Genomic DNA, 20,000 nt, shown 5'->3' with positions numbered 1-20,000 from the left:
CTCTCTCTCTCTCGCATTCTTTTTTAACTACGTACTGATTCAAATTTATTTACTTGTAAACATTTAGAGATTGTGTCTGAAATTTTACTTGTGTTTGTACCCACTTTTTTTTTTTTTTTGTGTGTGTGTGTCTTTTATTTCGTTTATTCTTTCACATCTACACGAAATATATCCATTTGCAATACAACAATATATTTTTTTTCATATATTTTTCTCTTGTACAAAAGCAATGTTTGATATTCCTTAAAATTGCCAAGAACAACATGTAGAGAAGTTACGTTCCTTAAAATTGCACAATGTTCTTTGCCTCATACGAAGAGCATGTAGAGAAGTCACAAGTGTATCTTCATATACGTACCTCACTTACTTAACATCATATATCATCATATGTGACACACACTGCTTGTTACCTTAGTAGTTATCCACCACAGCAGCAAACTTGTTAATAACCTCCAAATTCCGTAACTCTCCACTTGCGTGTATTGTTTTTGAAGGACACAGCAACGCGAGGGCTTACAATGCTACACTTAAGGCCAGCAGGCGGATAAGCAGCTTACTAAAGTCTCATCAAACCTCTCCATTGAGTGACTGGCATGAATATTACAACAGCTGGCAAAACAATGACCAGTGATGCGAGTGTATAAAAATAAATACAACGTAGGAGCCTCCATGACCAATAAGCAGTAATGGTATGGCGGCAATCAGCAGTGCATTATAGCAGCCTTCGGACTATTTCACTGAGCACGAGAGATAAAATGCTCGGTAGCTCATATAAAGGTGAGTATTTGACCACATAAGGCAGGTTTTGTTATCCTGTCCACTACACTTCTACCACCACCATCACCACCACAATCGACCCATTACACCCCAAACATGAGTATTGATTCTATAAAGTTATGAGAGCATTATTCATTACTTTATCTCTTTTTCTTTCTCTCTCTCTCTCTCTCTCTCTCTCTCTCTCTCTCTCTGAAGGATCGTGTTACGATCAAAATGAAACGTTTACGAACACAATATAAAACTTTCGGGTGTTTGTCTTTCTGCTTTCTGTTTAGGTGAATCTCTCTCTCTCTCTCTCTCTCTCTCTCTCTCTCTCTCTCTCTCTCTCTCTCTCTCTCTCTCTCTCTCTCCACCTCAAGCATCTTCTCACGCTCTGAAGGGCAACCTATCCTCAGGTGGGAAGTGGATGCCCTGCAGACGGCCACACTCATTCCTCCCACGGCCAGGTGTTCATGCCGCGCTCACCCAACTTGTTTATCCTCTTCCTGCCCCTCCCGCCTCTCCTTCTCTCCTCCTCCTCCTCCTCCTCCTCTAGTTGCATCTTACCATCCTGTCTTTCATTCTTATTGCAATGTAGTTCTTTTGTTTGATGTTATGTTCGACTCTCTCTCTCTCTCTCTCTCTCTCTCTCTCTCTCTCTCTCTCTCTCGTATTTTTTACCCCCATGCTTCCTTCCTGCTTTCTTACATTTCCTTTGTTTTGGTTCAGTTAGGCTCCAAAGTCTCCCACGGATTTTTTTCCTCCTGGTTTTGCAAGTTTACTATGTTGTTAATCTTTTTGTACATTGCTCACATCCTCCGACATTTTTCCTTTGTTGCTTCAGTTTAAACTCAGTGCCTTTGCTTTTGTTCCTTCACGGGATACGTTTTTTTCTCTCTCACTTTAGCATTGTAGAATATAAACCCTCTTTCCTGATTCAATGTCTTCATCTTTTTTTTTCGTGTTAATCGCTTCATCTTATGAGTGTCATTGCCTTCTTCCTCTTCTCCTTACTCCTCCACTTCCTCCTCCCTTTCGTCCTCCCCTTCCTCCTCCTCAGCCATTTTTTTCGTGTCTTTCCTCCTTCTCCTCTTTCATTCCATTCTCGTGATTCCCTCTTCATGCAAATCTCTGCACTCTAATCATTGTCATCTTCATCATAACAACGTCTACTATATAATTTTCATCCCCTCCTTCTCCTCCTCCTTCTCTTTCTCCCTCTCGTACCACCTCTCATCATCCTCTCCGTGCCTCCTCTCTTTCCTTCCTTCTCCCTCTCTTTCTCTCCCTCCCTCCATCGCCCGAGGTCCCTAGAAACCACTACCCGCCAATTATACCTTTTTAAGTGACGTGACTTTTGCTCTCCCTGACCGAAGACTTCAGGGAGGAGGGAGAGTAAGAGTGAGAGTGCACTTGAGAGAGGAGGCGAGGTGAGAAAGGGAGAGGAGGAAGATGTGGATGATGGTGATGATGATGATAGTGATGATGATGGTGATAAAGGAGTAGGAGAAGGAGGAGGAAAAGAAGGAGTGTAAGTGAATTAACAAAGAATGAGACAAAAGGATGTAAAGCAAATACGAACAGGAGGAAATGGAAATAATCAAGGATCTTATAATAGGAAGTCATAATTACACACATGATATTGATAGTCTTGGCACCAATTGGTTATGCAGCTTTGTCTGTGTGAGCAATGGAAGTAGTAGTGGTGGTGGTGGTGGTGGTGGTGCTAGTGGTAGTGGTATAGTTGTGGTGGTGGTGGTGATGGTCTTGGTGGTAAAAGTAGTAGTAGTAGTAGTAGTAGTAGTAGTAGTAGTAGTAGTAGTAGTAGTAATAGTACGTATGAGTAGTAGTAATAGTGGTAGTGGTAGTGGTGGTGATGGTGGTGGTGGTGGTGGTGATGTTGGTATAAGTAATCGTGGTGGTAGCAGGTAGGTAGTGGTGGTGGTAGCAGTAGCAACAGCAGGAGCAGTATTGATAACAATGATAATGATAATAATAATAATAATAACAACATTAACAACAACAATGATAGTAATAATAATAATAATAATAATAATAATAATAATAATAATAATAATAATAATAATAATAATGATAATAATAATAATAGCGACAATGATATAATACGCAATATCAACAAAAATCAATTCATGTTTGCAATTCTTTCTCACACAAAACCAAAGGAAATGAGAAAAAGCCACAACGAGCCACCTACTCCTTTCACTTTTACTGGAGCAGCGTCAGGTTTCCGGGCCTACCTAACAGGGGCAAGCTCTCCCCCTCCCTGCTTCCCGCCGTACTGGTATTATAGTCTTGCCTCTCGCATCCCGTCCTACTGCCGACCCTCCTCCACCACCTTGCTCCCCTCTGACCCTCCTCCATCACACTGCACACCTCCTCCCTTCCCTGCCACTCTGCCCCAGTCCGCTCCTGCCTCCCAGCGTCCCACCTCGCCCTGTATCGTCTAATAGGCAGATGCAGGCCCAGAGTGCAAAAAGAAGCGAGGAAGAAGATGGGCAGGTTTCTTCTTTTTATTTTCATTGTTGCTGCTATTCGTTCATATTACCGGTGGCAGACTAAAGGGTTGATCTTTCTTTGTGTGTGTGTGGGCGTGTGAGCAGTGTTGATTAGTCGATTGGTTAGCCCTGCTACTTCACAACACAGAAGTCATATGGCGATACTTTCGTGAGATTAGGTGTGAGTTTACCACAGATGTAGACCTCACCTTTATACGAAATGTCATTCTTTTTCATATTTTTATTTTTTTCCCTGTCTGCAGTGCATGTATTGCGTACACAGTTATGTTACAAGAATACTTCTCTATCCAGTGGTCACTTTTAAGTATGCGGTTACTAAGTCCTCTCACGCCTGCACGCACGACCCACCGTAACATCCGGGTTGCCAAACTTTACCTAGCCCAAGATTTCTCAAGAACCAATTCAGCAACCTAACCGCAGGGGATGAGCACCAACTGGGTGGCCTGAGTGTAGAGTAGCCAAACCAGGACTCGAACCCAGGATTGCTAGATTGGTGAATAATACAAGTGCACTACAAAGGCATTTATAACGCTTCTGCGGGAGAGAAGAGGCTCTATTCTACCTGCAGTGTTTGTTGTGAAAGTTGTGGTCTGTTGAAGGGTGGAGAGATAAATGTGTCGAAGAGATGGATGAGTTTTGGTATTGAGGATAATATCAATGCACTAACAGTTACTGAAGAAGGGCCATACATCAATCTAATGTATATACATCAACACACACACACACACACACACACACACACACACACACACACACACACACACACACACACACGCCGGGTAGCTCAGTGGTTAGAGCGCTGGCTTCACAAGCCAGAGGACCGGGATTCGATTCCCCGGCTGGGTGGAGATATTTGGGTGTGTCTCCTTTCACGTGTAGCCCCTGTTCACCTAGCAGTGAGTAGGTACGGGATGTAAATCGAGGAATTGTGACCTTGTTGTCCCGGTGTGTGGTGTGTGCCTGGTCTCAGGCCTATCCGAAGATCGGAAATAATGAGCTCTGAGCTCGTTCCGTAGGGTAACGTCTGGCTGTCTCGTCAGAGACTGCAGCAGATCAAACACACACACACACACACACACACACACACACACACACACACACACACACACACACACACACACGTTCATTTTTCGTCTTCGTATACAAATGAAAGATTAAACATTGATAAGCTGGAACGACACGTTGCAGCTGAAACCCAAAAGTCATCTAATAACATAAAGAAGAGAGAATCTTATATCAAGACTTTAAATGACAAAAAAAATAACAAAAGATCACATCAGAATTGAAAGTAGATATAACAAAAAAAAAAAAAAAAGAGGAAGATAAGGAATAGATATTATGAACACTAAGACTATTATTTGTATAAGTATTTTGAGGATTAGCTGAGACCAGCCAGAACCAGACTGAGCAAAGAAATTTACGAAGCAGAAAAACACCAAGTTATGAGTATCCTTCCTTTTCTCTCCGGAAGAGTCAGTCTCGCCCCTTTAACAAATAGTAGAAGAGAGAAGAGTAAAAGTAGCATCTGTAGGGGAAGTGGAATCTCCGAAGAGAGAGTAGAGTGGCTTACCCGCAGCAGCACAGCGCGACGAACCTCCACTTGCCAAGTCGAATCACATGAATGACACCAAGTCTGAAGTTCTTCATTTCTCCTACCTCCCGGAGCTTCCTCGAGATGGTCTTCTCTCTCCGGTTCTTACTGCTGCCTGGAGTGGTATTGGTCACTTCAGGTGGCTGGTGCTGCTGCTGTTGCTGCTGTTGTGTTCTCTCGCCGTTTCTGTTCCTCGTGGTAACTACATGGCGGGTTTCCATCTGATATTTGCTGCCGCGGGAATAATCAATTTTAACTTCTATATTATACTGCCTCTCCTCGGCTCTGTCGTCCTCGAATTCAGCAAGGTCTTCGTACAGCGGACTGCCGTCAGGCCTGGGCGGAGCGGCAGGGCGGTTGTTGGGGACATTTCCCCGCTCGTCTCGTCTGACCAGCGTGGAAGAAGGAGCCGTGGGGACCTGGGCATAGTGAGGCCTCTCGTGGTGGGGCACTCTTTCCTGTGGACCGTGTTATCACTCATTGCCTTTCGCGCCTTCTTGGCTTTGCAGACTTGGCTGTATATGGGAAGGATGCCTTGCTGGGTGTGACCTGTGCCGTGCTGATGGAAGGGTGCGACGAATTTCTTCCATTTGTCGGGTCGCTGGCAGCTGCCCTGTCCACCTGGTCACCTGAGGGATGGCCGGCCTTGCTGTGATTTATGGAGGGTCTGTAGGGAGGCGCACCACTGCCCGCAGTTCTTCCCGCCTGGGCCACGCCACCTGTCATCTCCGGGCGTGGCGGCGGAGGGAAGTCTCTCGCCATCCTGTGGCGCTCATTTGGGTAGCGACTGCTGCCTGGGTGAAGTTGCTGGCCCTGTCGTGTGAAGTTTAGTGACCCGCCAATTCGTCCACGATGAACCGGGGTGATGGATCCACTGAGAGAGAGGGACGCACTCTTGGCCACCGGGCGACCACTGACTGGATGTCTGACGGGCCACTGTCCCTGTGGCAGCCGCGTGTTTATCAGCCTCCCTCTGCTCATCACTTCGACATAGGAAGGAGGAGCAAAACCTCTCTTCTTAAGGTCTCTCCCATTCTGCAGAGTGCCATGGGTGGGTACAGGGAATCTCGGGACAGGTCCACCGTTAGGTATGGGTCCACCATTAGACACGGGGCCACCATTGGGTACAGGGCCACCATTAGGTATGAGACTGCCATTAGGAACAGAGCCACCATTAGGTAAAGGGCCACCATTGAGAATCGGGCCACTGTTAGCCACTAAGCCACCATTGGGAAGGGATTCTCTGCAGATTGATATGTGGCACCGTTTTAGTAGAGGAGTGCCGCTGCCACTGGTAGGAACAGGGCCACCATTTGGTAAGGAACTGCTGGTGGAATCTGGACCACTGGCAAGCAAGGCATCATCGCTGCTGGAGGATCTAACGTTGGGTCTGGGAATTTCGTTTTTTACAGAGGCATCGCTCGGGATACAGTCACTTTTTGGCACCGTGCCATTACTGGGTCTGTGGTCAGTGTTGGGTATAGAGTCATTGCTTGCCATGGGGCCACCTGTATCTACGGTGTCACTGTTATTTAGTGGACCAGTGCAAGGCAATGAGCCTGCAGTGTGAACAGAGGAAGCATTTGACGAGTGAATCACAGAAGAATGCTTAATAAGTTCACCATCGTTAGATGCAGAGCCGCTACAACTGCCACCACGAGCAGAGTCTTCATTGGATCCTCGAGAAACACCGCTAAGGAAGCTCTGTCTTCCCGAAGAAGCCTCATCACTAAGTGTGGTCACTTCACTGTCTCGCGGGGAACAGTCATGAGGCGTCCTCTCATCGCTCTCACTTGACCCCAGGCTCCTCACCGTGCCGCCCGTCACGCTATACACAGCGCCTTCCGGGGAGGACCGAGAGCTGGGGGCGTCGTCACTCGTCACCTGAGATGCGGATGGAGATGTTGCCTTGAGGTTGTTGGCCTCAAGGAACTCGTCAGTGAAGATGAACGCTGGGTTAGTATGGCCGAGGACTTGGTTGCTTTCGAACATCTCGATAGGGTATGGCGGCACAGTGGGCACGGGCAGGACAGGGGGATCCTGGCGCCCCTCTGCCCCCACTCCAGATGCCCGAAGGATTCGCCTCATCTTGGCGAAGTTGTTGGTGGGTTTGTCGAGCGGCAGCGTCGAACATTTGAAACCCGAGAGCCGAGACGGATTTTCAAACTTCAACATTTTAAACATGTCACGAATCCCGAGGGAAACTCGACACACACGTAATCACGCAGTCCTCTGTACTACGCACGAAGCGCGAGGACGCAACACACACACTTTGTTCATTGTGTTTATTTCTACCTCAGAATGTTCTCCATTTTTTCCGCTTCACATGGCTGAAAAAACACACACGATGCCTTAAATGTGTTACTCCTTTTATTTTATTCAAATTTGAAGCACGCATCTCCCAAACAAATTCAGCAGGAAGCACGCCGCGGCACCCTCACAGCAGTCTCACTCTCTCAACACACGATAATAGGCAAATATTGTCACAAATATTGCATTAAATTCGTTAAAGAAGAAAAAAAAAAAGAGAAGGAATAGGTGAAATAAAAAAAAATCCTCGCATGTCGTGGGCAACACATCACAGCCCATCAAGTCCAGTACGCACTCGACATCGAAATCTTTGGTAACAGACAAACTGAGTTACCCACCACATGGATCATCGTCGCGACATCAAAGCTAAAAAAAAAAAAACATTCGCATAAAATTCAAAGTGATGCCAAATAAAATGAAAAAGAAAAATCATGTCATCTACATTCCGTTCCCATGCAATCCATTACAGAGAGCCCGGCAACCAATGATGTTATGTGCAATGTCGTGAGAAGTTAAGCCACACACGCAACCAATGAACAAGTCAGGAAAGCCAAGCATCCATTCACAAGTCACCGATCCAGCCAGTCAGTGAACCCTGTGTCGCGCCAGACTCTGCGTCCCCTGATCACTATCTACTGCCGCGCTCAAGTCTCCCAAGCCTTATCCACGTGGATCTGCCTTTCTGACAACCGACTTTCCTTCGATCTGACACTTTCACGGGGAAGTCATTCGAGTGTGAGGTTCCTTCGTGCTGTGTGTGTGTGTGTGTGTGTGTGTGTGTGTGTGTGTGTGTGTGTGTGTGTGTGTGTGTGTGTGTGTGTGTGTGTGTGTGTGTGTGTGTGTGTGTGTGTGTGTGTGTGCAATTCATTCATCATATCACACAGATAATACTAAAAAAAAAAACTTTACTTCCTCTACTAAACCTTCTTTAATAAGGAAAATCTTGATATTTCTCCTCTCTTCACTCTAACAACATTTTCCTATCCCTTTCTCACAATCACTTTTTTTTCTATCTCCCTACACTCTATAGTATCTCCTTTACACCCCTCATCCTTTCCTCCTCCAAGCCATCTTCATCACACACATTCTTTTCCTCTTTCCCTGTATCTGTTTTCTGTCCCACCTTTTCCCGTCCTTCCCCCGCCACAAACCTTGCCTCCCGCCCTCTCCGCCCCCGTCTCCCAGTCCAGCGTGGTTCATGGGGCGGGTCTGTTTGGCCACAATTGGATCAACGTGTCCGAGGCGTAACAGCTTGTACTCGTAAAGACGCTCTCTGCCTTCCAAACCACAGACAGCCCAGCCCTAGTTTCTCTCTCTCTCTCTCTCTCTCTCTCTCTCTCTCTCTCTCTCTCTCTCTCTCTCTCTCTCTCTCTCTCTCTCTCTCTCTCTCTCTCTCTCCACTCAGCTATCAGTTTTTACAAATTTAAGCTTGTTTGTCACATTGATTGTTAACGTGTGTGTGTGTGTGTGTGTGTGTGTGTGTGTGTGTGTGTGTGTGTGTGTGTGTGTGTGTGTGTGTGTGTGTGTGTGTGTGTGTGTGTGTGTGTGTGTGTGTGTGTGTGTGTGTGTGCTTACGATAGCTCTCGATAATTACACTTGTTCGAAAAAGAAAACATAGATTGATATCAATAATTATGAGAAAGATTCAAATCATGGCTACTTGAAATACATTAGCCTCTTGGAATGCATTCTTCATTATCAATAACCCGAGACAAATAACTTGAACTAGAAAAAAAAAAGTATGGTTGTAATGCACATTCTTCACATTACAATCACCCATCCATCTCTTCCCCATCATTTCACTTGACCCATTCCACCATTACTTCATTCCAGCCTCATATTTTCCCCTGCCTTCCTCCGTCTAGTTCCTCCACCATCCGCACCGCTCTCTTGTCTCCCCTGTCATCACTCTACAACTTTCCCCTTCATTGGCTACATAGTTTCCTTCATTCCACCCTTCTTCGCCTCTCGCTCCCCATACACCTTTCCTTACTCCAATACACCATAGCAGGTAGAGGAAGACCTATATAACAATTCCCCCTTCCTTCTTCCCTTATTCTCCCCTAACCCGGAAAACAGTAAAGGGATCCGTGTCTTCCCCCTGAGGGTTGCGTAAACATCTACCTGTGTGTCCCCCAGGCTGAAGGGACCACACTGTACACAACTCCAGTCCGGCACGTGGATGTACGAGTACCTGCTTGGATGGGGCGAGAATTAAGTTGTCAGTTGGCATATGAATTGACTTGTTTGCTTGGGTGGATGTTTGTGGTGAGTTGATGAAGAGGTCCACTTGTTAATGGAGTTATCTAACGTTTGTGAAAAGATGTGCTACATTTTAAGGTGTTTATTTGTGCGATAGATACGTGATTAGGATGTTTTAATGTTAATATTATCAGCTTGTGTTGTGGTTCACGTGCTGATTGTCTGGCGGTTAGTGAAAGCACGTATTCCATATCATGATTGTTTGTTAACTGCATGAGTTACAGATCGAAACTTTCTTTGAGAGGAAAACCAATTTGTCTTATGCTGTCAGATATTGTTGGTTACATTGTACATCAATTTAAGTATGAAAATAGAGAGGTGATGGTGTTCTTTTATATTTTCAAGTGATTGACTTTTCTGATAATAAATATGTCAGCTGCTACACCAAACATGACTTCATCTATAAAGGTAAGACAACGTAACCTGCTCATCAGCATACTAATCATTATCCTCTCGAATGTGAAAATTTATTCATAAACAAGTTACGCAGATACAAGCGCTCGAGGTTACCCGAGTCTCCTTGAAGACTTGTTTACTCATCCAACTCATGGCTGTGGATGACTGGCTGGCCTTATGACTCATTTGTGTGTGCCTGTATGGGTACACGGCTTACATAGAAATTAGCATATCCGACTGAAATATTAATACAGTGAGAGCAGATATTCCGACTAGCTTATTGGTCTATTGACAGAAGGTATTGTTCTCCTCCATGGAACCCCTTCATAAGTCACACGTACTGCGTTTCCTTGAGTCAGCGAGGACCCAGTACGTGTTACCGGACGTGGCCACGCTCACCAAGGGGACGAAGGAGTGAGAGTTCAGCAATTTTCCAGAGACAAGTAATAGGTCGTGGGTCGTGGACGACTCCCGTCACACACAAACTTAACACCTTCCCGAAATATAACGGAGCTTAGCGTAACGGCGATCCTACTCATATTTGGCAGAAAATGACCTTTTCATGTAGTTCTCTTTTTGTAAGTCCCTAGCGTCTAGTTAGCAATCAAGTCCGTCAGTGATTAGAGGAAACTCTCGACCATGGATGAAATGAATTCCTTAGATCGAGGAAAAAGTTCAGTTCCGTTTCTTCTTCCATTCGTGCCACCGTGTTGAGCTGTTCATAAATGTCACTGATGTTGCTTCTAAAGAGAAAGCAAATATGTGTCAGTTTATCTATGAATGTCTTATTTACTCAAGAGCAAAAAGATAGTCTATAGTTAGTCAGCTGTCCTTCTGCCACATCTTTCATCGCTACCCGATACCAATAAAAACAATCTCAGGTATGCAAATTGAAGATAAGATATGAACAAATAGTCATAAATTCTTCACAGTTCGCGGTTTCTTAGTAAAGAAAGGGCGCCCGTCCACAAGGTTGAAGAATTATGAAGAAAATCCGAATTCTCAGTTATCTATGAACAAACTATACACTGAAACCAAGTATGTGAGGAACCTTTATTTTGTATCCTTCTCCTTGTAAAATACGTCACCAACACAGACAGACATACAAAAAAAAAAAAATCACGACAAACAAGGCGCCACATAAACTGAATGTCTAGAATGCTGCACACCGCCCTGCCACCGCCGCCCCACCACGGCGCCGCCCATCTACGAGGACGATTACATTTTTTCCCCCTGGCTTCTTAAGAGTCCATCACTTCCTCGCCCTACACCGCCACACTCACACTCGCGACCCTCACCCGCGCCGTCAAGCACAGTTACGCGCCCTTCCCTTGCCTTGCCTTTCCTTCCCTGACCAGCGCAACGGTGAACTAAACACAGCGATGGCAGAAAATAATGAAGCCGCATTGAGGTGACAACAAAACTACTCATGTTCGCGATGACAGTTCCATCTCCGTAATATCTCTTCCTGTACGTATGATTTTCGTCTCTCTTCTCTCCTGTTGTCTGTTTAGATTAGCCGTGGCAGACAATACCAGCCACTTACGAAGGGGCTTATTTCATTGTGCTAGCGGCTTGGGAGGGTTGCTAGAATCACACGGAGGTTAAAGGAACGCGACTGTACCGTGACCTCGAAACGGCAGGATTGGGTTCAGAGGAGGTAGAAACTAATAGCGACAAATGTGAGGGCGAGAAAGAGAAGTAAGGGGACGAGAACGAGGACGTGTAGCAGGTGCAGTAGGAGTAAAAGAAGTAGAGGAAAATGGAGGAGTAGGAGAGGGACTAGTGTGTGAGATGAACCTAGCAAGGATAAGGAGCAGCCTAGGTGTTGTGTACGTGTGAAGAGTGCGAATAAAAAGGATCTGGATGAGGGACGAAGACAGAATGCATAAGAGCCATTGATTATACTGAGCGATGAGCCGCAAGTACAAAGGTAAACGGCGAGCGATCCATAATGTTTAATTTTGGGATGTATAAAAAAAAAAAAAAAAAAACACCCACAACCACAACATCGAAAAAAAAAAAAAATGAAAAGCTGTTGGAATTTAAAAGAGGTGTTCCAAAGATGTGAAAATATCAAGGCAAGACAACAACAGAGTACGACAAAGAAAAAAAAGAAGGAAATACACCAAAAAATGAGAAATGGCGCTCAAAAGACGTGAAAATGACAAACAAAAAAAGGAAATGCACGCGCAAGAGTTATTCCAGGCACAAATTAAAGTGACAAATGGGAGTGAGTCGAGAAACTAACACCACAATTTCAGACAGAGGTCACAGGACGGATAAAATATTACGGGAACCGAGTAAGGAATAGCAAAGACTGGTGGTGACGTGAGAAAGGTGACAAGTGAAGGTTAGGACAGCGCGAGACGGGCATGAGGGCCACCAAGGACGTCAACACCAGCCTCGCACACAGCAGGGACAGGGACAGGGCGTGGGAGGGCGCTGGGAGGAGCGGAATGTGGGTCACGGTGCGAATCCCAACGACTTCAATGTTATAGACGTTGAAACACAAACACGACGAGACAGATGATAGTGTGTCAACGTGTCTTGGTGTGTTTGCATGTGTGTGTGTGTGTGTGTGTGTGTGTGTGTGTGTGTGTGTGTGTGTGTGTGTGTGTGTGTGTGTGTGTGTGTGTGTGGCTGTGAGTGTGTGAGGGACGTTATAAAAGTAAATAAAGCAAGGATGAAAACATGCTATCAAAAAAGGAAACGATTAGGGTCAGTGTGTGTGTGGGGGGGGACGGAAAAGACTGGGATGGTGGAGATGAGGGAGGAGTAAACGTGGAGGGGAAGGAGGTTCCGACGAGGGGTGAGGGTGGAGGGTGGAGGGTGGTGGGTGGAGCGGGTTGGTGTAGGAGGGTGGAGCGTGGGAATCTGGCTGTGGTCCTAAGCGTCACGTTGGCGTATCAGCGTGTCAGGAATGTGTTGATGAGAGAGAGAGAGAGAGAGAGAGAGAGAGAGAGAGAGAGAGAGAGAGAGAGAGAGAGAGAGAGAATGTATGTATGTATGTATGCATAATGAGTCAGATAATACATGTTTCAAGCGACCAACCGCAACGTACTTACAACTTTTACAAACTAGCGCTTCACAAAAACAACTCAATTTCGGCCTCACACACACACACACACACACACACACACACACACACACACACACACACACACACCTCTTTTCCCTTCACTCTCCCTCACTCTCCCTCTCCCTCTCTCTCATGCACTACGTATAATCCAACTTTATTTTTGCACCAAACCTGATCCGCGGAGCCCACCACCCTCATGTCCCTCGCCATCCTACCTCGCGCCTTCAACGAGCTTGTATGCAAACTCACTTCCCTCATGAATATATAGCATATCTTATATTAAACCCTTCCTTCACTCTCCCAGCCTGCGTCTTTGCGTCTCACATTCACAACCCTATTTTAAAATCATAAACACCACTACATGCATCCTTATTTCTTCTTTTTTTTTGTGAAGCTTCCCACTCAGGTTACCAGCGTCCCTCGGTTATCATACTTCACAGGATCACTGATTTAGTATGACAGCACTCAGGTTTCGCTCAACGACACACCTTCCTTTAAGCAAACACACTCAACTCAACCCCCCTCCTCTCTGGTCCACGCACTCTGCTCTGTGACAGGTCAGCATACCTCTCTACTCAACCACCCCTGCTTCCAAGTCCTCCCTTTAACCTGTCCTTTAGTACACTGCGCCACACTGTGCTGCCCGTCTTGCTAAACCTGTTTCATGACGAGTCTCTCCAGGTAAACCACCCTCACCTGCCCCGTCCACCCTACCTCCGCCTCTACACCAATACACAGCCCCTCCTTGTCCTCTCCATCCTACCTACTCCCTTCACCTTCGAAACACCGCCCACCTCTTCCCCATGCACTCAACTTCCTCCTCTACACCTCCCTTGTCCAGCCCCGCCCTTCACCATTCACTATACACCTCCAATACACTGACCTGCCCTGCTCCATCCACACCACCTCCACCCTACACCTTCAGTACCCTCACCGCTCCGCCACCTCCTCCTCACACCATCAATACACTATCCCGTCCCGTCCTGTCTAGCCATGCACCACATCCACACTAAGCAGACCACCATGTTGCCTCACCATTAGTCCTCTCTCTCCCTCCTTCCCCCCCTTTCCAGTCCCGCCAGACAACAGTGCCAATATTAGGGCAGCCGATCACGTCCCACAATCAGACCAATTCCGCCAATACCTTCCCTGGAAAAGCCTTTATTGAGTTAGCTACTTTTTCCACTGTCACTGTTGTTCGATCAGACGCGATGCAGCGGCGAGATTCTCATGCCACGATTGAGGTTCACTTTTAATTCTTTTTTCATTCGTCTGTGTTATTGGCAGCAGTGGTTGTGTTGGTGTTGGTGGTGGTGGTGAACACATGCATGCTACGCTGCTGGTTTACTGGTGGTTGAACTTGACTTGAACAACCGGTATGAACATTTCTGTGAGTACTGCAACAATACTGCAGCGCTGGGTTTCTTTCGCACGAGGAATGATGTAAGGTGGTTTGTAATGCGACGTTAGTGGTGGTCTTTTTACTTTCATTCCCTGCAATGCGAATATAGATCAATGCACGTACACATCCGCATAGACAAAGGGAAGGTGAAGATATAAATAACCACAATGATATAGAAAAATGTAGATAGGAACGTTGAATGCCGACAGACAACAATTGGATAAGTAGACAACACACACACACACACACACACACACACACACACACACGTTCACACACACACACACACACACACACACACACACACACACACACACACACACACGTTTTCTTCACTCACTCAAGTAACAATGATTACGTGAAACTTTCTTACACTATTATTTCGCTGTGTGGAATTCTGCCTTTTCAATCCACGAAGTACCGCTAACCTACACCTCTTGCAACTGACGCCTTGCATGGGAAACAAATCTGAAAGCACTAAACCTCATTATCTTTCCTAAAACCCTTACAACTCGTCTTCTTCACCACTTTTACGCAGCTTCTTGGATATTATATGGTCTAATTTGTATTGTAAAATCTGAATAGCTAGAAACGAGAAACTAGAAACATTATAAATTGTCTGAGATCTTGATATATATTTGCCTTTCTTTCATTTACATTACTACGTGGAAACATGAATACCTAACCTAACCTAACCTAACCTAACCCTACGAAAACTAGTCTGTGGTGAGAAAATCCAAATACCTTGGGAGACTATATCAAATACGCTGATCATCATTGCCTTGCTTCAAACCCCTCCAAGTATTTTTCTTTTACTCACACTGCCACAGTTGCTTATAGATTACAAGAACCAGCATGTGATACAAAATCTTAATACCTTGGGAAATTGAGTTGAATACGCTAAATCAAGCATTAATATTGTGAGCCTGTATCTCATTCACACTGCAACGTGGTCAAAGCTGCTCATAGGTTGCGATAACGAGTTTGTGGTAAAAGGATAAGCTGCTTATTTAACAGTGCAACACCTTAAGTGGATTAATGTGTATTCAGACACGTACGTTTGTGTGTAAAAGTGAGTGAGTGTGTATATGTCGGCAGTCTTTCATCCTCGCCTCGGTTCGTGATATCTAAGTGAGGAGAAGGAGTCTGAGTCACAGCCAGGTAGTCAAAGGTGTTCCCGGCGAGGCTCGGGGCGGAGTGAGGTTGAATGGGAGGCTGTGACGTCACGACTCGTTCGGACGTGACACAAAGATCCGAAAGATGAGGCGAAAGAAGGTACGGTGGTGTAATTAATGTGGACTGTTGTGTCGCCTGAATGAAGGATGATATGAAAGAGAGGAGGGAAAAGAAAGGAAGGAGGGAAGACGAGGGAGGAAAGGTAGCGAGGGTCATGGGGTTCTATATTTGACATCTCAATTAATGGACGTCTTCTTTACCTCTCACTGCCGCCCTGGTCTCATTAACAAACACTCAAAAGACAGGTAGGAAGGTGTCCCCTCCAGAAATGGTCGACTGGAGGCGTCATCCTCTCCCTAACTGTCCAATCCATTATAGTCATCACTGTTACTACCAATAAATTCTCTCTAAAAACTGTATTCACTTTGTTGGCGTGTTTTTATTAATGAATCACGCATACTTTTCAACTTGAAGCGTTTCATTACCTTATTCAACACTAATAACAATCCCTCAGCTATTTCTACCTTTAAAATGCTACTAGTATTGTGTTTACGTTACTTTTGATTACTGAGCCACTTAAACTTCACTATCTTAATTTTTTTTATCATCCATCGTAACACTTACACCGACAGGCTTTCTAGGATTGCTACCTTCCTGAAAATGTATACTACTATCATGATAACGTCACTTTTTATTGCCTCTATCGTAAACCTTTCCCGAAACAATAAACCCAAGAGCCAAACAACATCAAGATCTAACCAGTACATGGATTTCTTGTACCATAATGTCATTAGTACTTCCGACCATTACAAGGAAAAAAAAAACTCGTTACTTGAACTAAAAACCACACTTCCTTCTTCCTTGTTGATAAAAAGATATCCCTGAACGTTACTCTCACACCTCGACGCCAAGAGTTCACTAACCACTCCTATAGAAGCTGTGTCGGCCAAGGGATTTCACGCCTCGACACTCCTCCTCTCTCTCAACGTGGTAATATGAAGGAAAGTGTCCGCGTGTCATTGAAACCTTCCCCTTCCTCTCTTTTTCCCATGTCCAAGTACTACCATCGTGGCCACCACCATTACCATAACGCACGCAGGAGAGAGAGAGAGAGAGAGAGAGAGAGAGAGAGAGAGAGAGAGAGAGAGAGAGAGAGAGAGAGAGAGAGAGAGAGAGAGAGAGAGAGAGAGAGAGAGAGAGAGAGAGAGAGAGAGAGAGAGAGAGAGTATTTTTCCTTAACATTTAATCCTTTGCTGACCCATTTAAAAACAATCCGGTCTTATCAATATTCCTCAAAATAATCCAACAATGTACTATTTTATTTTAGATACATATCTTATCAACCTTTAAAACTTGACTGAATTAAAAAAACAGAAAGAGCGAGAAACAATCAGTCCACATATGGCAATCCCTCTATGAAATATCACTACCTATTTCTAACTTTCCATAAACACACCCAGTTTCTTTATATAAACACACAAACTCTCACTTACACACGCAAAATCACGGAGGACTCAAAAAATTCACCTAAATTTTAATGCGCTTTGAGAAGTGATGATAAGTACCACCACCTTTTTTTGTCCTGCTTTTTGGTTCCCACGAGCAGAGATTAAAGGATATAATTAGTGCGGTTTGGATACACTCAGTCGCGCGCGAGGACCAGCATGGCGAGTGTCCGGCAGGTGCAGAGGGCGTGGGAGGAGCAGGAGGGAGAAGCAGGCGGTGATTGGAGGCTGGAGCGTGACGGGAGGGGGAAGACGAGAGAGAAGGGGAAGTGGAAGAAGGGAAGGTAAAGGAGGGAATAAATAGCTGGGCGTGACGCTGGGGGGAGAGAGGGATGAGGGAGGGAAAACAAGGAAAAGAACGATGAAATGGAACTTACAGCTGAATTTGACAGTGGAGGGATGAACGAAAGATGATGGAAGAGCGAGGGAGGGAGTGAAAAGGTGTGTGCTGGCGGAGATATGGTGGAAGACATGTAAAGACAATAGGAAAGGAATGAAGGAATGGAAATAAAAAGCTGAATTTGAGAGTGGAGGGAAGGCAGGAGAAGAGTGAGAGAAGTGAGGCTAGCGTGTGATGGTGGAGGGAAGAGTGTGTGAGAGAGAGAGAGAAAGAGAAAGAGAGAGTGGAGAGCAAGACATGATAGTGTAGGATAGTAAGGAAGGGACGAGAACGGAGAGGCAGAGAATGCATGAAAGCAAGAGGAAATTACAAAGGCAGGTGACGAAAGGAAAGTAAGAGAAGGAGTGAAGCAATGGGAAATGACGAAGAAGGAAAAAAAATGAAGTACTGTAAGGAAAAATGAGGGAGGAATGGGCGTGACGATGGACAACAGGAAGAGGAAGAAGAGCAGGATGAGAGGGACGAGACATAATGAGTGAGTGAGTGAGTGAGTGAGTAAATGAGTAAGCGCCTCGTTGAATGCACAGGGTAAAGCCGTGTCAAAGCCGGATATCTCAACGCCTCGCCGCCTTCACCCCTTCCTCTGTGAGTCTGGCGAACACTCCCAGGGGTAATAAAGTAATGAAAGGCCGCGGGACACACAGGGAGGCAGGGTTAGCTTCATGCGACTCTGCCTCTCACCGCGACGAGGAGGCACGGAGGGAGGGAGGGAGGAAATGAAGGAGGGAGAGAAGATAGAAGGTGAAAGGGAAGGCAGGAGAAAGGCAGAAAGAATATAGAAAAAAATCTGTGGGAAGGTTGGAAGGGTTAGAGCGACGAGGTGGTATAATAGGAAAGAGGGAGGGGAAGAGGGTGGACTGGAGGAGTGAGAGGAGTGTGTGTGCGTGCGTGCGTGGGTCAGGTGTGAGGGACAAGCCGTATCGTGTGTGCGGCGCCTCGTAAAACACAAGGACACGGAGTCTAAACACGATAAAAAAAGATCCTGGTGCTTTTTTTTTGTGCTTTCGTTTCAAAATCATCACGTCGGAGTTCCCAGAGTGTCTTCTCGGTCACTGTCCTACCATAAAAAAAAAAATGAATAAATAAGCGAGACATTTGCATTAAGCTGTATAAATCTGAACCTCAGTCTGGGAATCCTTTCACCTTCACAGCAAGGAAGGGATGAAATAACGAAACATTTACATTAAGATAAACAACTAAATAGAAACCCCACACCGTAATATATCGCCACGTCATAAGCATTGCCTACCTATAAACCTACCTTCACACAGACGCAGTTGCATATATCAGTTCCCCTTAGCTCAATTACACTAAACAAGTAAATAAAAACCTCACACCGTAATATATCACCACGTCATAAACATTGCCTACCTATAAAACTACCTTCACACAGACGCAGTTGCATATATCAGTTCCCCTTAGCTATCTACCTACGTGTACTCTTTTAACCTTAGCCTGTACCTCAGAAACCCAGCACACCTCCTCTCTCCTCTTACAAATTCTGCCCTTCACCTCCACTACCTTGCATTCAACGTATCCAACCACTGTGCTCTTCCTCTCCAGAGCAGCGTGTATCCCTGCCCTCTCGTCCTGAAGGGAGGGAAGGGGAGGGGCTCGATTGTCAGGTAATCCGGGAAACCTCAGCATCCTCTAGGGTAGAGGCAAGTACTGGGTGCTAGGGACGTGAGGGGGGGTGAGGGGGGGTGAGGTCGATAGAGGAAGAGAGGGAGACGAGGTGGCGAGGTGAGGCTGAGAGGCATCACACTACGGGATGTGGTAGGGATGGGGACACGCATCGGAGAGAGAGAGAGAGAGAGAGAGAGAGAGAGAGAGAGAGAGAGAGAGAGAGAGAGAGAGAGAGAGAGAGAGAGAGAGAGAGAGAGAGAGAGAGAGAGAGAGAGAGAGAGAGAGAGAGAGAGAGAGAGAGAGAGAGAGAGAGAGAGAAAGCGTAGTATAACTCATTTATATGCTCCAAACTCCAAACACGTGTGTGCGTACTGTGATGTGCATGAGGTGGAGGAAAAAGTCTCACACACACACACACACACACACACACACACACACACACACACACACACACACACACACACACACACACACACACACAACGCAAAGTTCCACAAAACAATCGAATTTTTTTTATATAGATTCTTTGGTGCTGCTTCGTGCAACATTTGCTCTCACACGTCTAAACCTCTGACGACCTCCACCACCGCCAACACAATCACCACCACCACCACCACCACCACCACCACCACTGCCTCCTTCACTGCAACACAAGATAATAATCCACGTGAGAAATAGGCAAAAGAACGCGGGCCATGTGAAGTAGGGGAGGGTGTCGCAAGTAGAACGTAATCCAGACGGGAGCTGCTGTGAGGGTGTGCACTAGACGGGTCCCTGCTTCTGCCACCTCAAGTTTCAGGTCCTGGCACGCCCGTGGGACGCAAGGGGGAGGCGAGTGACGTCCAGTTTAACACCGCGAGCTTCTGGTTTTCCTCAAGTCGCTGGTGCACGGACAGCCACACTAGCACTGCACTGCCTTGGCACTCATCAGTCATCGATATCTTGCCATTCACA

General features: G+C 45.9%; 2 protein-coding genes across 33 annotated transcripts in view; both read right to left on the bottom strand.

Annotated features, from left to right (window-relative positions):
- The window catches only part of LOC123516083 (titin-like), a 562,881-nt gene that overhangs the window by 53,511 nt on the left and 489,370 nt on the right, over positions 1-20,000 (bottom strand). The window lies entirely within an intron of this gene.
- LOC123516087 overlaps positions 5,115-20,000 on the bottom strand; it is a 15,292-nt gene continuing 406 nt past the window's right edge. For both annotated transcript variants that reach the window (XM_045275176.1, XM_045275175.1), the window contains exon 2: positions 5,115-7,217. In XM_045275176.1, the coding sequence (XP_045131111.1) occupies positions 5,365-7,071 (1,707 nt within the window). In that variant the 5' untranslated portion in view covers positions 7,072-7,217 and the 3' untranslated portion in view covers positions 5,115-5,364. The remainder of the gene's footprint in view (positions 7,218-20,000) is intronic.

Source organism: Portunus trituberculatus, chromosome 40 (genome assembly GCF_017591435.1).
Source record: "Portunus trituberculatus isolate SZX2019 chromosome 40, ASM1759143v1, whole genome shotgun sequence".
NCBI lineage: Eukaryota > Metazoa > Arthropoda > Malacostraca > Decapoda > Portunidae > Portunus > Portunus trituberculatus.
Note: the sequence above shows the minus strand (reverse complement) of the source record. Positions and strands in the feature narration are given on the sequence as shown.